This window comes from Protomyctophum bolini (assembly GCF_963924005.1).
Source record: "Protomyctophum bolini genome assembly, chromosome: 13".
Taxonomy (NCBI): Eukaryota; Metazoa; Chordata; class Actinopteri; order Myctophiformes; family Myctophidae; genus Protomyctophum; species Protomyctophum bolini.
Genome location: NC_137874.1, coordinates 9,485,579 through 9,503,067, shown reverse-complemented (window position 1 = coordinate 9,503,067; position 17,489 = coordinate 9,485,579). Strand labels below are relative to the sequence as shown.

Genomic DNA, 17,489 nt, shown 5'->3' with positions numbered 1-17,489 from the left:
GAGCGTATCCGTTACATGCCTATGCCTAATTGTAATACATCACAGATGATATGATCACTGTTGTCAACGAGGGGTGGAGGGGTGTTTTTTTGTAGTTTTTGACTGCTATAGTTGTGTTTTGTTTTTTGTATGCTTTATTGTAAAATCATTAAGAAACTTTGATGACAAGAGAAACACAAGCGTGGTACGTACTACTGTATGTGCTGTATGATGTTTAGAACATTAGCATCATATGCAGATTATACTTACAATTGTATTCTCTCATACGGCACATCAACGAATCGACACGAAAACATTCTAGTACATGTAGATATTCAACGTCGACGATCATCTGATTAACCACTGTACAATGGTGGTGTACAACAACACATCTATATACTGTGCAAGCTCGTAGATGTTTTCCCATAATTATTGATTCATCGTAAATCGACAAAAAAGTTGATTGATTTGAAAAGTCATCGCCCCGGGCCTACAGTACGTGCCGCCATGAGGCGAGATAAAAACATAAATAAAGTAGCAGCAGATGGAAGGGAGGTGAAAGACATGAAGATGAAGGGGGAGATTGGGAAGCGACGGTGGGGGGGGGGGGCGGGGGGTGTTGGGAGAGAGGGAATTATCGGGAGAGATGAGATAAGAGTGAGAAGGACCGAGGACATGAGAGACTGCTTTACAGTGTTAGTATGAATTCTGTTTTGGAAGGTTTTAAGATGTGGAAACTGAAGTGCCAAACAGTTTTCTCGCTTGTTAGCGCAAGCTTTGCTTTCAACACGCACGCACGCACGCACACACACACGCACGCGCACACAGTCTTCAACTATACCCTGACAGTGTACTACTCGTCTCAGAGCTTTGATTCAGTCAAGAGGAGTGGGACGGAGGTTGTGGTGCAAAAGCCAACAACAACAACAAACATGCCTTCCTCTCCGTTTGTTTGTGTGTGTGTGTGTGTATTGTTTTATGTGCGAGCGTGTGGCGGCCCGTTATCAAAGCTGATGTGGAAATCTGGCCAGTGTGTGTGTGTGTGTGTGCGCGGTCTATGCCTGCCTGCCTGTCTGACTGACTATCCAGGACATATGATATGACTATCCATGCAGGGCATAACCCAGGCCCCGTCCAGCCGAATTACCTCAAACTTGCTGTGCGTGCTGGTGATGACTGGGTGTAGAGTTGTTCTGACTGGGTGTGGAGTTGTTCTGACTGGGTGTGGAGTTGTTCTGACTGGGTGTGGAGTTGTTCTGACTGGGTGTGGAGTTGTTCTGACTGGGTGTGGAGTTGTTCTGACTGGGTGTGGAGTTGTTCTGACTGGGTGTGGAGTTGTTCTGACGGGGTGTGGAGTTGTTCTGACTGGGTGTGGAGTTGTTCTGACTGGGTGTAGAGTTGTTCTGACTGGGTGTGGAGTTGTTCTGACTGGGTGTGGAGTTGTTCTGACTGGGTGTGGACTGTGGAGTTGTTCTGACTGGGTGTAGAGTTGTTCTGACTGGGTGTGGAGTTGTTCTGACTGGGTGTGGAGTTGTTCTGACGGGGTGTGGAGTTGTTCTGACGGGGTGTGGAGTTGTTCTGACTGGGTGTAGAGTTGTTCTGACTGGGTGTGGAGTTGTTCTGACTGGGTGTGGAGTTGTTCTGACTGGGTGTGGACTGTGGAGTTGTTCTGACTGGGTGTAGAGTTGTTCTGACTGGGTGTGGACTGTGGAGTTGTTCTGACTGGGTGTAGAGTTGTTCTGACTGGGTGTGGACTGTGGAGTTGTTCTGACTGGGTGTAGAGTTGTTCTGACTGGGTGTGGAGTTGTTCTGACTGGGTGTGGAGTTGTTCTGACTGGGTGTGGAGTTGTTCTGACTGGGTGTGGACTGTGGAGTTGTTCTGACTGGGTGTAGAGTTGTTCTGACTGGGTGTGGACTGTGGAGTTGTTCTGACTGGGTGTAGAGTTGTTCTGACTGGGTGTGGAGTTGTTCTGACTGGGTGTGGAGTTGTTCTGACTGGGTGTGGAGTTGTTCTGACTGGGTGTGGAGTTGTTCTGACTGGGTGTGGAGTTGTTCTGACTGGGTGTGGAGTTGTTCTGACTGGGTGTAGAGTTGTTCTGACTGGGTGTGGAGTTGTTCTGACTGGGTGTGGAGTTGTTCTGACTGGGTGTGGAGTTGTTCTGACTGGGCGTGGAGCTGTTCTGACTGGGTGTGGAGTTGTTCTGACTGGGTGTGGAGTTGTTCTGACTGGGTGTGGAGTTGTTCTGACTGGGTGTGGAGTTGTTCTGACTGGGTGTGGAGTTGTTCTGACTGGGTGTGGAGTTGTTCTGACTGGGCGTGGAGCTGTTCTGACTGGGTGTGGAGTTGTTCTGACTGGGTGTGGAGTTGTTCTGACTGGGTGTGGAGTTGTTCTGACTGGGTGTGGAGTTGTTCTGACTGGGTGTGGAGTTGTTCTGACTGGGTGTGGAGTTGTTCTGACTGGGTGTGGAGTTGTTCTGACTGGGTGTGGAGTTGTTCTGACTGGGTGTGGAGTTGTTCTGACTGGGTGTGGAGTTGTTCTGACTGGGTGTGGAGTTGTTCTGACTGGGTGTGGAGTTGTTCTGACTGGGTGTAGAGTTGTTCTGACTGGGTGTGGAGTTGTTCTGACTGGGTGTGGAGTTGTTCTGACTGGGTGTGGAGTTGTTCTTCCTCTATAGCTGAATATACTGGCTGTCACGACACAACATAGTTTCTCATTAATAACATAATCTATGCATATTCTTTTTAGACAATTCTCACCTAAGGCATAATGACATTCCCAAAATATAGCTCTGTGAGGTTGGAAGTAGTACTGTACATTTCGCCAACCGTTTTTGTGCAATCTTTGCCAAAGCCCTAGAAAGTGATCCAAAAACGGCACCGGCAATTCTCTTCAAGAGGCGGTTTGTGGAGCGCAGGTTGTATAAAAGGGTGTGTCGGTGACTGTCTTCCAGAGCTGAGCGCCGCAGCAAGCCTCCAGCTATACAAACAGTAGATATAGACTGCTTCCCTGTGGAGTCAAGGACTTTACCTGTACTTACCGCTAATCTGCCGTATATCAATACTGTAATGATGTATGGCTTGGCTGCTGCACAAACACACACAAAATGCACACTCATCAGCCTAATGAATCTCTCTCTCTCTCTCTCTCTCTCTCTCCCTGCACAACTTCTCCCTCTCCCTCCCATCTTTCTCATCCATCTCTCTACCCCATCCTCTCTCTCTGTATCGCACGCACACGCACGGCGCACGGCGCACGCGCACACACACACACACACACACACACACACACACACACAGAGACAGAGACACACAGTAATACGGTGAAGCTAAAGTCTGGGGTTTGGAGGAGCCGTGGTGAGGAGGTTGAGAGAGTTCAAACACACCTACTGGCACGCAGCGGGAGGCTCACAACCGCCATTACTGTACTGTTACAGCAGGGCTGTGTGTGTGTGTGCGTGTGTGCGTGTGCGTGTGCGTGTGTGTGTGTGTGTGTGCGTGTGTGCGTGCCTGCCTACCTGTATGCAGGTGCCTGCGTGCTCTCGACACATGCTGCAGGACAAGGCCCATCTGTTGGCAGGGATGTGGGACACCTTGGTAATGGGCTCCATCTTCTCCGGGCAGCCTATACTCACCTGTCGGATGAGCAGGACACACACACACACACACACGTTACACAACGAGCGAGCAAAGCCGCCTGAAGCACACTGCGAACCACGCCACTTGCCTAACCCATTCTGACCCGAGATCAGATTTTTAAAAAAAGTCAGTCGTTCTTCGATTTTTCAAAAATAGCAGACCTACAAGCTCGTAGCGCGCCACTCGGTGGCGCGCTATGAGCTTGTAGATCTGCTATTTTTCAATAGCTAAAGCATAGCATAACGCTAACACCAAAAGGGGTTCCCAGCCAGCATGGGCTAAACCAAACAAAAGTCCTTATAGACTCTAGAGTCTAGAGGACAATTTGCTGTTTTATACTCTCTGCCTAAGCTCTGAGTTCTGGACCCCGAGACCCCGCCCACTCAGGACTCGTCTGCACCCAGACGTGCTTTGGAATAAATTGTCTCGGCGACAAGACGGCGAGAGGACATAGTGTGTGTATTACTATCTCTCTCCGCATTAATTCATTGACATCTGGTTGTGTTTGTATAGTCGCTCAGAGAACGATTATCTCTTGGTTCAGCCGACGTTTACTTCAAAACTATGCGTGGTGGTATACAGTTGCCGGGCAGATTTTGCCGGAAACAAATAAACGATATCAACCGCGAGCACAGTTGAGTGTCTGAACAGTCGCATACGGATGTTCGGCTAGTGGAGGTGTTCGGCTATAGTTCGGAAAATCCGAGGTGTAAGAAATTCCAAACAAATTCCATCTGGCCTTTCGCTTGCCACAAAAAAACAGGCACAAATATTGTATTGGTCTCGTGCCTACAGTATATGCACACACACACTTTAATGGATAACGTGCATTTTACTGTACCTTTGGTGTCTGCTATGTGCACTGTTTATGTTTTTATTTGTATTGTTTCATTTGTTTGACAGTATGAGTCACAACAACCAGAACCAGAACCAAGGACGGATGTTTTTGATGAATCTATCATGGTTAAAATGTAGAATATGAAAATGGGTTTGTATATAGGAGGAAAGGGGGCACGTCTGATGAAATGAATAACCAATATCTAAATATGGAGTCGAGCAACTTAAAAACCTGCTGGGGTGTTCACGAAAGCCTGAGTAGACGATGAAATGACCCCAACATTTTTTTCTACGAGCTTGTAGGTCTGCTATTTTTTTTAAATCGAAGAACGGCTGACATAGAAACATAGCTTTTTTCAGAAAACTGTCAGGATGTAGAAGACATTTTTAGAATCTGATCTCAGGTCAGAATGGGTTTTAACGCAAAAAGGAAACGCATTAATTAATTTCAGTCTGACCAGAAGCAGGGGATAAAATACATCACCCCGCCGGCGATACAAATCAATTACACAGGGTGTCATGGATGTAGACGGAGTCGAACCCAAGTGCAGAGTAACAACAAACACGAATAGAAGTTAAGTATCTAATAAAGAATAAGGCAGATCTTACACTGAAGTAGTAGGCAGGAATCAGGCAATTGCAAAATGACAAAGTAGTCAAAACAGGAATCCGGGGACAAGCGACCATGACAACAAACTATGAACTGAAGAGTCCAGTTTTATAGGAGCAGGTTGATTGGCAAAGTGTTCACAGGTGGGCTGACGAGGGAGTTGAAGACAGGTGTGTACATGGGACTGCAGTGTGGTGGAAATGAATGTGGGAGTGGCCATGGTGGAGTCACAGACTGAGGGGGAGAGAGAATGTGATACAGGGAGTATCATAAGCAGAGAAATAGCAAATTGAACCCTGTCTGCACTTAAAAAAATAATAATCGCAAATCTTGGGGGCCGGTAGCTTTTCGAGGGGGGAGGCGACAACCGTCGCAGAGCGTTTTGTGGCTCTGCCCGAACGGCGCGGTGAGAACAGTCGATTTGAAATGCCACAGCGGCCCTGACGACGTGGCGCTGAATGAGAGTCGACAAGTCATTGAAGACTGCCAAGCAGCCGTGCAGGACAGGGTCGAGTGGAGAGCACTCGTCGTCATCCCAAAGTGCCATTCCTTTTCCTTTTCCTTTTTCCGCTCCGCTCCGCTCTCTCTCTCTCTCTCTCCGGTACTCTATTTCAAACTGTGAAAGCATGGCCTTTATAGACGGAGGAGGAAAAAAAAAGTGGTTCCTCTGCCTGTCACCGCGCTAACAACTGGCTGATGGGGATGGGGTTTTATAGTTCAGGCTCTCTTTGGGTCTTAAAGATGCACTTCTACAAACATTTTCTGCTTTTGGTTGATGTGTTTTTTTAAGCTTCTCCCCGCATGAGGAAATCCTTTTCCAGTAGTTTTCTCGCGCTCTCCAGTTTTTATTTTGGAGGAGACAAATACTTGACAAGTTGCATTTATTAAACAGAGCTTGTTTTTTTTCGAAGGATTTATAAATTTAAAAAAAATTGAAAAACCAATAAAAACAATTTAATAATAATAATAATAATAATAAACCACACATGTGGAAAGGCATGTGCATTGGCAGTTTGGCACGTATATGGCATCGTTTTCGGGTGAACAGCGTCTGTGAAGTCGCAGTTTGGGGATGCTCCTGTTGTGTCGATACTACAGTATAGATTAGATACAGTATGTGTATTTGTCACCGTCCATTGTTGGTGCTGTGGTTAATCGCTGTGGTTTGATCACGGATCCAGTGCTTTTTCACAATTAACCCATTCTGAACGGGAACCCATTCTGGTGTTAGCATCATGTTATCCTTTAGCTATTGAAAAATAGCAGATCTACAAGCTCATAGCGCGCCACTGAGTGGCGCGCTACGAGCTTGTAGGTCTGCTATTTTTGAAAATCGAAGAACGACTGACATTTTTAGAATCTGATCTCAGGTCAGAATGGGTTAATCAGACCAGTGTGTGTCCAGTGGAAACCTCGTATGAATCTGATCTCAGGTCAGAATGGGTTAAGCAATCAACATTGGCAGAGGTTGTAGCATTTTGAACCACTTAAAACCCTGCCAGGTCCACATTTTGTTCCACGTCAAATCTCTTTGCCGAAAATAACTGAGCGATAAGCTCACAACGTGCGTGCGTGCGTGCGTGCGTGCATGCCTTCTTCCTTCCCCTCTTTCCGGCTTCAATTAGTTCATATTATTTCCAAGCAGTTGGTTGAAAAATAAGAAGAGAAATCGAATTAAATCTTAACGACCCCGGTGGCAACGGGGGTGGGGGTCATGGCATCAAATGAAAAGCTGTTTAAAGAGAGAGACTTGAAGTGTGCGCGCGTGCGTGTCTGCGTGCGAGCCATTTAAAAATGTGCCCCTCGTGGATAAACGGCGGGCTACCATATCGCTGCTGTTTAGTTATCTCCAAATTTCAACTTCTTATGTTTTCTTTTCATGATCTTTTATGGATCCATATTATAGGAACACCATTTTGTTTCTTGGTCAAATGTACATGCATAATACCACATACTACATAGCAGGAGGTATGTATCAGTTCAGTTCAGCGTGTGCCGTGTGCACGGGCACGTGCACGGCTGCACGCACACGCACAGCACACACTCTCTCTCTCTCTACTCTTCTAAACTAAGTCAGAACTCTGAATCTCCTTGGTGTGTTCATCCAGAAACACTAGTCAATCTGTGCTGCGTGAGGATCGCACCAGAAACACCCTTGTGATGCAGGGTTAATGGTGCATGTGTGTACCTGCACACACGAGAGCGTGTCTGCATGGCTTCGTGTGTGTGTGTGTGTGTGTGTGTGTGTGTGTGTGTGTGTGTGTGTGTGTGTGTGTGTGTGCGCGTGTGTGTGTGTGTTGAGGTCTATTCTGTGAACTGGATTCTTCCATCTCTCTCTCTCTCTCTCTCTCTCTCTCTCCCTTCATCCCTCAGTCTCTCTCCCTTCACGCCCAGGCGGCTGTGAAATCCTCATTCTCTGTGCCGCTTATCAACACCTCTTTAACGCATGCATGCACACAGCATGTATATACACAGTCATGCACACACGCACACACGCACGCACGCACGCACGCACGCACAAACAACCAACCAACCTACACATAGAAACAAACACGCAGACAGAGAAATGCACAGAGCATAAATGTGCCGACAAGTGTGTTAAGTACACACACACACACACACACACACACACACACACACACACGTACGTACATACCCCCACAAACGCCCACAAACAGACAGCGAAGCGTTCCGAGTCGCGCGCCCAAGCGCAAATTAATTGCTCCCTCTCATCCGATAGAAGAGAAACAAAAGCAAAAGGAGCCAGGAAAACAATTAGCCCAATCAAGGGTGACAGAAGGCAATTACAGCTAAAAGGTTTCGGCGATGCCAAAAGCCACTCCATCAGGCAACGCTCTGTCGTCGGAGCGCGCGCAGGGGGGGGGGGGGGGGGGGGGGACGACCGACCGACCAACCGAGGCCTGCATGCATTCGAGCCTCCGGGGGGGCGGGCGGAAATAGCCGATCTGCAAGCTCACAACGCGATGCGTTGTGATCGGCTATTTTCAGCATGCGACGAAGTACACGTCACACTTGACTGACTGACTGTCTGTGGAGTACACGCCCCCCCCCCCCCCCCCGATTTCCCTCAGAAGAGGAAGGAACAACATAACCCATTCTGACCTGAGATCAGATTCTACAAATGTCTTCTATACGTCCTGACAGTGTTCTGAAAAAGCACATGTTTCTATGTCAAGTCGTTCTTCTCGATTTTTCAAAAAATAGCAGACCTATACAAGCTCGTAGCGCTGTGAGCTTGTAGATCTGCTATTTTTCAATAGCTAAAGCATAACACAATGCTTTAACACCAAAAGGGGTTCCCGCCCGGCCCAAAATGGGATAATAACTCGTTCGGTGAGCTTTTTCAAAGCTGTCGGTACACACAGAATGCACGTGGCGTGCACTAGCGCTCAATGCGGATGGCGTGGAGACGCGTGTATAGGACAGCATAAAGAAAAAGGGGAAAAAAAGCCTCTATTCAACCCCAACAGATGTAGCTTCCGTGGCACATTTTGTCGTTTCATCATCATTAAGCGTGTTTTCTCGTCTTGTCCAGCGAGATTGCAGCATCGGATAAGCTGTGTTTTACAACTGTGTTTTAAACTCCTCCTCCTCCTCCTCCGATCCTTGACCTCCCGGTCCGTCCAATGATGCGGAGACACCTTTGACCTTGACCTACTGTACTGTATGACAGATTTTATTTTTTATAAGTCAGCCTATATACGAATATCAGCCGTCTAAATGACATCGTCTACGTTGTATCACTCCTGATTTGGAGCACGGAGTCCCGTCGACAGCCATTATAAATAAAAAACAAACAAATGCCGGCAATTCCGTGCTCCGCTGTGATAAAACACAATGACAGTATACGTGGATGGAGACATGGCCGCTAACAGCCCCAGCCAGGGTCCATTTTGAGCACGACCTTCCATTAAAAACCACAATATCATTGCATGTCGGGCAAGAAACCTCTCATCTCCATAATTATTCTAACATTTTGTGTTTTTTTTTCCGTAAATTTGACGCCTATACTGATCATCCTACAGCGGTCACACAAAGGCATCCAAAGTAACAGACAGAATTTGAATCCTTTTAACCCATTTTGGGCCGGGAACCCCTTTTGGTGTTAGCATTACGTTATGCTTTAGCTATTGAAAAATAGCAGATCTAAAAGCTCGTAGCGCGCCACCGAGTGGCGCGCTACGAGCTTGTAGGTCTGCTATTTTTGAGAAAAATCGAAGAACGACTGACATATAGAAACATAGCTTTTTCGGGAAACCGTCAGGATGTAGAAGACTTTTTTTTTTTAGAATCTGATCTCAGGTCTGTGCTGCTGCATTGCATGCAGGGTCTCACCTCTGGGATCCATAAGGCACAGCTGACGTGGACCCACTTGGTCCCGCTGCGTGTGGGCTTCAGGGCCCCTCCTCTCTTGGGGCAGAGCAGACACTTGGGCTGGACGCCCAGGGCACAGGTCCGACACAGCCAGTTGCCCTGGGGCACCTTCAGGATGCCATAACAGGCCTGAGGGAGAGAGAGAGAGAGAGAGAGAGAGAGAGAGAGAGAGAGACATTTCAATATGTTCTGGGAGAACAGTCCAACTGCACAGTTTTGGCAGCAAAATACGTGTGGAGTTGTCATCAACTGAGGGACAGCCCAGTGGACAGAAGAGACAGGTTATATATCTGTCTGAACGAGATTATAAGTTGCTGTTAATGTTTCTGTTTGTACATTTATTTTCATTGTTTCACTGTATTGCTTGTTGTTCATTATTGTTGGGAGGTTTGTTGTTGTCTCTGTGTTTGCGCAGAGAGTTGTTGTCCCTGTGTGCGCAATGTTGACTTTTGTTTTGGTGTATGTACGCTTTGGCAATGTAGAACATATTTATCATGCCAATAAAGCCTGAAAAAAAATTAAATTGAGAGAGAGAGAACGAGAGATGGAGGGACAGAGAGAGATGGAGGGACAGAGAGGGAAACGGAGAGAGAACCAATGGGAAGCAGGGGGTGTGTGAAAGCCGGTAGAGAGAGAGAGAGAGAGAGGACAGGCGACAGAGTTGGAGGAAGTCAATTGACAATGAAGGAGCAGGAAAAAAGGAAGAATATGGACGGTAAATTAAAAGAGGTATGAGGAAATGAGAGAGAGAGAGAGAGAGAGGCGGGGGGTTGGGGGGGTGGACACGAGACAAGGCAGACCGGAAGAGAAACACAAATTGAAGAGAAAAAAAGAGCGACAGTTAATGAAGTGAGGGAGCAAGCAAGCAGAGAATGACACAGATGGCGTGAGAGAGAGAGAGAGAGAGAGAGAGAGAGAGAGAGAAGAAAAATGAAGAGAAAATAATGGACACCATTTATATGGAGCTGTCACCATGGACGTTAATAGTACTTCAAGCGCTGACAGGTGCAGAGAGGAGAGATGTTATGGTAGGAGAGGGTAATCTCTAAAGATAATAAGTCTTTTTCGGCTAAGTCAACAGCAGCCTGTCATATTATCTGTTCACTTCACATCGACGCGCACGCACACGCACACTCACACGCGCGCACGCCCACACACACACACACACACACACACACACAAGACCGATGCAGCTTGTCAGGAACGTTATTGTAAGTAAGTAATCTTTCCAGATAACATGCCCGGTTCAATAACGCAATAAATAATAAATGAAATATGGCATGTTGGATAGAGCATGTGCGCTATACAGTTTACTGTACAGTGTCAGAATAATAAGTGAGATGGTGGGTAGGGTGGAGGAGGTTCGGTTACTGTACAGTGTCAGATTAATACTCAAAACAAGCTGGTTTTGCTTTAACCCATTCATGACCTTTTGGTGTTTTAAACTTTTTTTTTTTGCAGCTTTCGCCATTATTTCATATTTTTTTTATAGAGGGTCAAGAGAGAAGTCAAAGAGTTCCTACTCTGATCACAAACACAGACGATACCGAGATGTGCTCTATGCCGATTGCAGATGACGTGTCTACGTACTGTACTTGTCTCAAATGCTCATAGGTTAGCTATTCAATTCGGACTAATATTTCCGTAATATTGTGATTGGAGATGGCAGGTAATTACTAGCATCATGCCAGTGGTGTACCTTGGCTGGGTTTGTAAGAACAGACATGCAAGTAGCCTCGGAAACCCAGACGTTTTTATTTCCAGGGAGAAAAAAAGGTCTGGGTCTGAGTCCACTTCAATTCGGCATAGAGTAGCGCAAACATTGCTCACTCTCTGCTGATTTCTGATTGTCTGCACCTTTGTAAAATTGACATACACACGCACACACGTGTACACACACGCTCCTCTCTCTCTCTGTCGCTCTAAGTAATTAGTCTCATGTCGCGCAGCTGCATATATTCTCCCGGCGGATCCTGCCGGGAGCTGCCTATGCCATATAAAGCATAGGTGAGTTCCAGGCTAACATGCAAGTGTCTAAGAAATGACACATTATCCAGGCCTTAATTGCCCAGCATCAAAAAGCTAATATATTGTGGGCCCTTATTAGTCTCCCTTTTGTTTTGGAAAGTGACTTTGAATAGGCTACCGTACAAAAGCGCTATAAAAATTGAATGCATTATTAGTATTGTAAAATATTAGTAGCCTAATGGAGGCGTGTATAAACTTAGGGGGGTTGATGCTATGCCCACCACGGGGCTCCAGTCAGAGACAGTTTTGGCATTTATGGTTTTATATGAAGTCGAGTTTAGTTGATTGACAGACATGGATGGTGAAATAAATGAATGACTCAGTGAATGAATGAATGAATGGTATCTGCAATACAGTAACAGAAAATACATGGGACTATTAGGAAATGAATGACAGATTAGTTCAACTGGTTCTCTACTAAATTGGTGTGTAAATGAATAGGAAACATGTCTAGTTAATTTAGCACACACTATGAACCACATACAAAGTACATGAAATGACTGTCAAGTTATCAAGTGAACACTGCACAAAGTACATGCTTATGGTAAATAGTGCTTTTGCTATTAAAGCTTAATTAGCTCAAAGCCTCATGAACTAATGGAAATAAGCACGTTAACACGTTTGCTCACTGTGAGCCATTAACTGAAAGTAGAAGGATAGCTTAAGATGCTAATAGCCACAATGTAGCTCCTGTTAACACAGAATTTAGCATATTAATGAATGCCAAAAACGAACTTTTTAAGCAACATATAGATGACATCTTTCACAATGAACTGTTACAAGTATTGCCTTACTTCCTCAAGAATGCATTCTGTTGGTCAGGTTTGTCTGTGCAGCTGCATTTTAGAACTGCAGTCAAAACAAAACTGGGGTCCTGTTGCATTAGGGAGTGCCCCAACAGATGCCTGAACTAAAGTTGGAAACTGGGTCATAAAGAATGACTAAAGGTTGTCCAAAATAGTCCTGTACAAAATAAGGTAAATAAATTAAGCTACAGTATGGGGAATTTTCTACAAGTATTATAATTATATTAAAGCTGCACTGTGACTTTTTGAATGAATAAAATGTAATTGTATCCATTCTGTACCGTAGATTCTGTTAATACAATATAACGTATACACTTGGGGTGGTTGTATTTTGTCTCCTGCTCTTCTATTGAGACATTCAGTCTGTGACACACAGGATCTGTCTCTTCTATTGAGACATTCAGTCCGTGTCACACAGGATCTGTCTCTTCAATTGAGACATTTAGTCCGTGTCACACAGGATCTGTCTCTTCTATTGAGACATTCAGTCCGTGTCACACAGGATCTGTCTCTTCTATTGAGACATTTAGTCCGTGTCACACGGGATCTGTCTCTTCTATTGAGACATTTAGTCCGTGACACACAGGATCTGTCTCTTCTATTGAGACATTTAGTCCGTGACACACAGGATCTGTCTCTTCTATTGAGACATTTAGTCCGTGACACACAGGATCTGTCTCTTCAATTGAGACATTTAGTCCGTGACACACAGGATCTGTCTCTTCTATTGAGACATTTAGTCCGTGACACACAGGATCTGTCTCTTCTATTGAGACATTTAGTCCGTGTCACACGGGATCTGTCTCTTCAATTGAGACATTCAGTCCGTGTCACACAGGATCTGTCTCTTCAATTGAGACATTTAGTCCGTGTCACACAGGATCTGTCTCTTCAATTGAGACATTCAGTCCGTGTCACACGGGATCTGTCTCTTCAATTGAGACATTCAGTCCGTGTCACACGGGATCTGTCTCTTCAATTGAGACATTCAGTCCGTGTCACACGGGATCTGTCTCTTCTATTGAGACATTTAGACCGTGTCACACAGGATCTGTCTCTTCTATTGAGACATTCAGTCCGTGTCACACAGGATCTGGCACCAATTTTGACCCGATGATGAAGACTCAATTTATCCCCCTAATCAAGCAGGCAGGCTCTATTAGCTCAACAGTGAACATTTCAGCACTCGTGCAAGAAGAAACCATGCAGGTTCAAAGAGGAAAGTTACATGGTGCAGCTTTAAAATGACGCGTTTGAGGTAACGGATTAGACTAGGGTGAACCAAATGTCCCAGTGGCAGCTGTATGTACTGTAATGTATGCAGTAGAGTAGAGCTTTGGCCGTGCTGTGGGCCTGTCCTGTGAACGCAGTCTCTCTGGGACCGTCGGACTAATTAAGGCTGCATCTCATTGACACACGCAGGAACCCTGTCAGACCTCAGGACAGCGAGCGAGGACACCGCTGCACACACACACACACACACACACACACTTTTAGAACAGTGTCCAATATGTTCCATGTGCTGCATGGAGTTTGTTTAACCCAGAGGTTCCCAAACACCGGGACACGTGCCACTGGTACGTGAGAGGTTAATTCCAAGTGAAGTTTTTGAGGTCAGGCCTAAATGGGTTAAACTTTAACATAACGTTAAAAAAAAAGTCACACCCGTGTGAACTGAGTGGTGCAACTCCCCTCTCCCCCTGCCTTTCTCTGTCTCTGTCTCTCTCTCTCTCTCTCTGTAATTTAGCACTGCAGGCAACAGTGCAACACTATCTCTCTCTCTCTGTTTCTGGCACAACAGCGCCACTTTTGCCCCTACTGGTACTCTAAACATACGTTAGGACATAGTCACATAGGTAGGTTAAGGACATTGCTGTTCCTTGGAGTGGTTGCACCACTCAAAAACATTATGTCCTCAAATCCATAACTTTTTATTCTTATTATAAACACATGCAGATATCTGTCTCGCGCTGCTGCCGGTATGAACTGCCTGCAAGGAAGCAGGCTTTCATTACACAGTAGCTTGGTTGGGATTGACGTGCAGCCACAGCTTGTAGTACTAGACCCCGAAACCTGTCTGGTCTCACAGGAGCGAGGTCAAACCGACCCCGAAACCTATCTGGTCTCACAGGAGCGAGGTCAAACCGACCCCAAACCTGTCTGGTCTCACAGGAGCGAGGTCAAACCGACCCCAAACCTGTCTGGTCTCACAGGAGCGAGGTCAAACCGACCCCAAAACCAATCCTGAACCCAGCAGCATTGGTGGGGAAGGTTGGGCTTGGGGCCAGCAACCCCAAACCGTAAAAAAAAACCCACACTCATATGCTACAAAAACGTTGAATACAGAAAGACAAAAAGAAGGCACAGGATAGAGGACTCTGGCGGACTGTACAGTCAACGGCCTACGCTCATGAAAATGAGCGATAGGCATAAGTAAGTAACATGTAGATATACAGTAAACTGTGAAAACGTGTGGTGAGCTTGTAGATAAGCTATTTTCACTATGTTCGTGTGACACTCTTGTATGATGAAGGCATTAAAAAAACCTGAATATAATAAAAGTATATAATAAACGTGGACATAATGTACGAGGTTTCTGTCCGACATCGACCGTAATGACGTGAGGTATAAAATATAAAATAAGAGTCTCAGTGCTGCGTCAAAATCAACGGCCTTGAACTGTTACATTTAATTAAAAGAAACAGGTGTTACATTTTGTCACCGCATCAACAGAAGCAACCAAGCGTCCAAGGATTTTGGAAATAATAAAAATAATAATAACCTACAGCGTTTTACGTCATTTACTTTATTATACAGGCTTGACCTACGTCTCTATACTGTGTGACATTCATGGTTCAATCCCTGACACATACTGTACAGAAACTGTACATAATACACATCATTACACCCTTCACCCCCCCTCCTCTCTCTCTCTCTCTCTCTCTCTCTCTCTCTCTCTCTCTCTCTCTCTCTCTCCGCCCCCCCTACCAACCACAAAGCTTCTCCAAACACCAGGACTTCGTTTTCCACTTAACCCATTCTGGACTGAACTAAAAAAATAAAACGGCTTCTAAATCCTAACATTTTTCTGAAAAACCCATGTTTCTATGTCAGTGGTGTTCAACCTTTTTCATGTCAAGGACCCCCAGAATGATCTCTATTGGGCGACGGACCCCCATCTCAAAATATGTAGTTCCAGGGACCCCCCCAGAAGCAAATATTTTAGTTAAAAAGGAAATATATATTCAATGATTTGCACCACATTTTAACGATTTTTCAAAAATAGCTAAAGTAGAACATAATGATTAAAACACCAAAAAGGGGTTCCCGCCCAGAATGGATTAACGTTTAACTCCCTGGACCAAAAGAAACAAACTTTTCGAGGTTGGTGCATGCAGATGAAAAACGATGTGTTGCAAACACTGCACACAAAGTTCATGGCACTTACTCTGATCTTGCACTTCGTAAAAAGGTTTCTCCGGATAATAAAACCATTCAATCAAATGTTTTCTATTGGGTTTTTTTTTAATTCCCAGGGTCCCGGAAATTAGCGTTTCGAAATGATGCAGTACTGACTTTCCCAGGTTCTTCATAAATGATAAGTGGTGCATTTATATATAGCGCTTTTACCCAAAAAGCCCTAAATAAGGTGCATTACAACACACACATTCACAATGTTCAGTGTCTTGCCCAAGGATACTTCGACAATATTGACGGTAACACAGTCGAGTCGGAACCTTCCGATCTGCAAAGTTTTTTGTTGTTTCATAAAAATCCACCATAGTAACGTTATGAGCTAGTTTCGGTTAAGAAATGCCCTGAATTTGATTAATTTTCTTAAGTGTCAGAGTTTGGAAGTGCTTGTTTTCAATAACACATCAATTTAGCTGCCTCCTGCATTATGTGACATTTAGAAACAGGATGGTTGAGTGATTTCCAACGAGCGCTTCCAAACTCCAACACTCCAACATGCTGCTCAATGTTTTGCCACTCAAGTCTAGATAAGGGGGGCGTGTCCTGATGGGAAAACCATGCCTGTGCATACTCTCCATTGTTGTTTAAACCAGCGGTTCCCAAACATGTTCACGTCAAAAGGAAGCCAACATGAACGTGCATTTATCTGCGGACGCCCATCAGATTTTTTGCCAGGGTTGATAGATGATAGATGATCTGTAAACTCACAATGCATCACACTAGGCTCACTTTTTCACCCCCAAGATTATTTATAGAAAACAGCCTAGTTACTTCTTGTGGCCTTGTTGTTGTCATAGACCTGGTTGCTTATTTCTGTCACATTCTCTCTCTCCCCTTCAGTCTGTGACTCCACACTGGCCACTCCCATATCCCATTCCAGCACGCCCACTTCCATTCACACACCTGTCTTCAACTACCTCATCAGCGCAGCAGTGAACACTTCTCCAATCAATTTCTCTCACAAAACGTAAGCATATAAACGCCCTCCTCCTTCCCCCGGCCTCACCTGGTGGACGCAGACGTTGCACTTGTCGCAGAAGACCATCTCGTTGCCGTCCTCGCCCTCGGGCGAGCGGCACACGTCGCACACCACGTCCTCGTCGTACTCGATGCCCAGGCCCTCCTGCGTCTCGATGGCCTGCTGCATCTTCTCCTGACACACGCTCTCCAGCTCCACCAGCGCACGCTCCATGGTCAGCTCGTCCAGCTCGGGCATGGCTGGGTCGGGACGAGACAAGAGGGGGAGGGGAGGACGGAGGGGAGGGGAGGGGAGGGGAGGAGAGGAGAGGAGAGGAGAGGAGAGGAGAGGTCATTAGATAGGCTATTGCTGGTCCTCTGTATTGAAGATGAAACACACACACACACACAGCTGAATGGAGTGGAGTGCAGTGTTGATTTTGGCAGCAAATGTTCTATTTTAGTTTAGTCATAGTCTTTGGACTTCATTTAGTTTTAGTCACATTTTACTAGTCACCTGAAATGTCTTAGTGTTCGTCTAGATTTTAGTCGACAAAATCTACAGTTTTCATTTAGTTTCCATTTGTTTTTGTCAGGGAAAATAGGTAGTCGACGAACATTTTTCGTCTTAGTTTTAGTCGACGAAAACAACACTGGTGGAGTGGGACAGAAGACGGGACAAGAGAGAGGAGGAGATAGGCAGGGGTAAAGGAGACAAGATGGCAGGAGAGGAGGCGAGAGAAGCAGGCAGAAAAGAGACGAGACTA

The 17,489-nt window shown here is 45.6% G+C and overlaps 1 protein-coding gene across 1 annotated transcript in view; it reads right to left on the bottom strand.

The window, feature by feature from the left end:
- Positions 1 to 17,489, bottom strand: part of jade2 (jade family PHD finger 2) — a 246,411-nt gene that overhangs the window by 86,264 nt on the left and 142,658 nt on the right. The window contains 3 exon segments of the mRNA XM_080780445.1: positions 3,495 to 3,611; positions 9,419 to 9,586; positions 16,772 to 16,983. Of these exon segments, the coding sequence (XP_080636571.1) occupies positions 3,495 to 3,611; positions 9,419 to 9,586; positions 16,772 to 16,983 (497 nt within the window).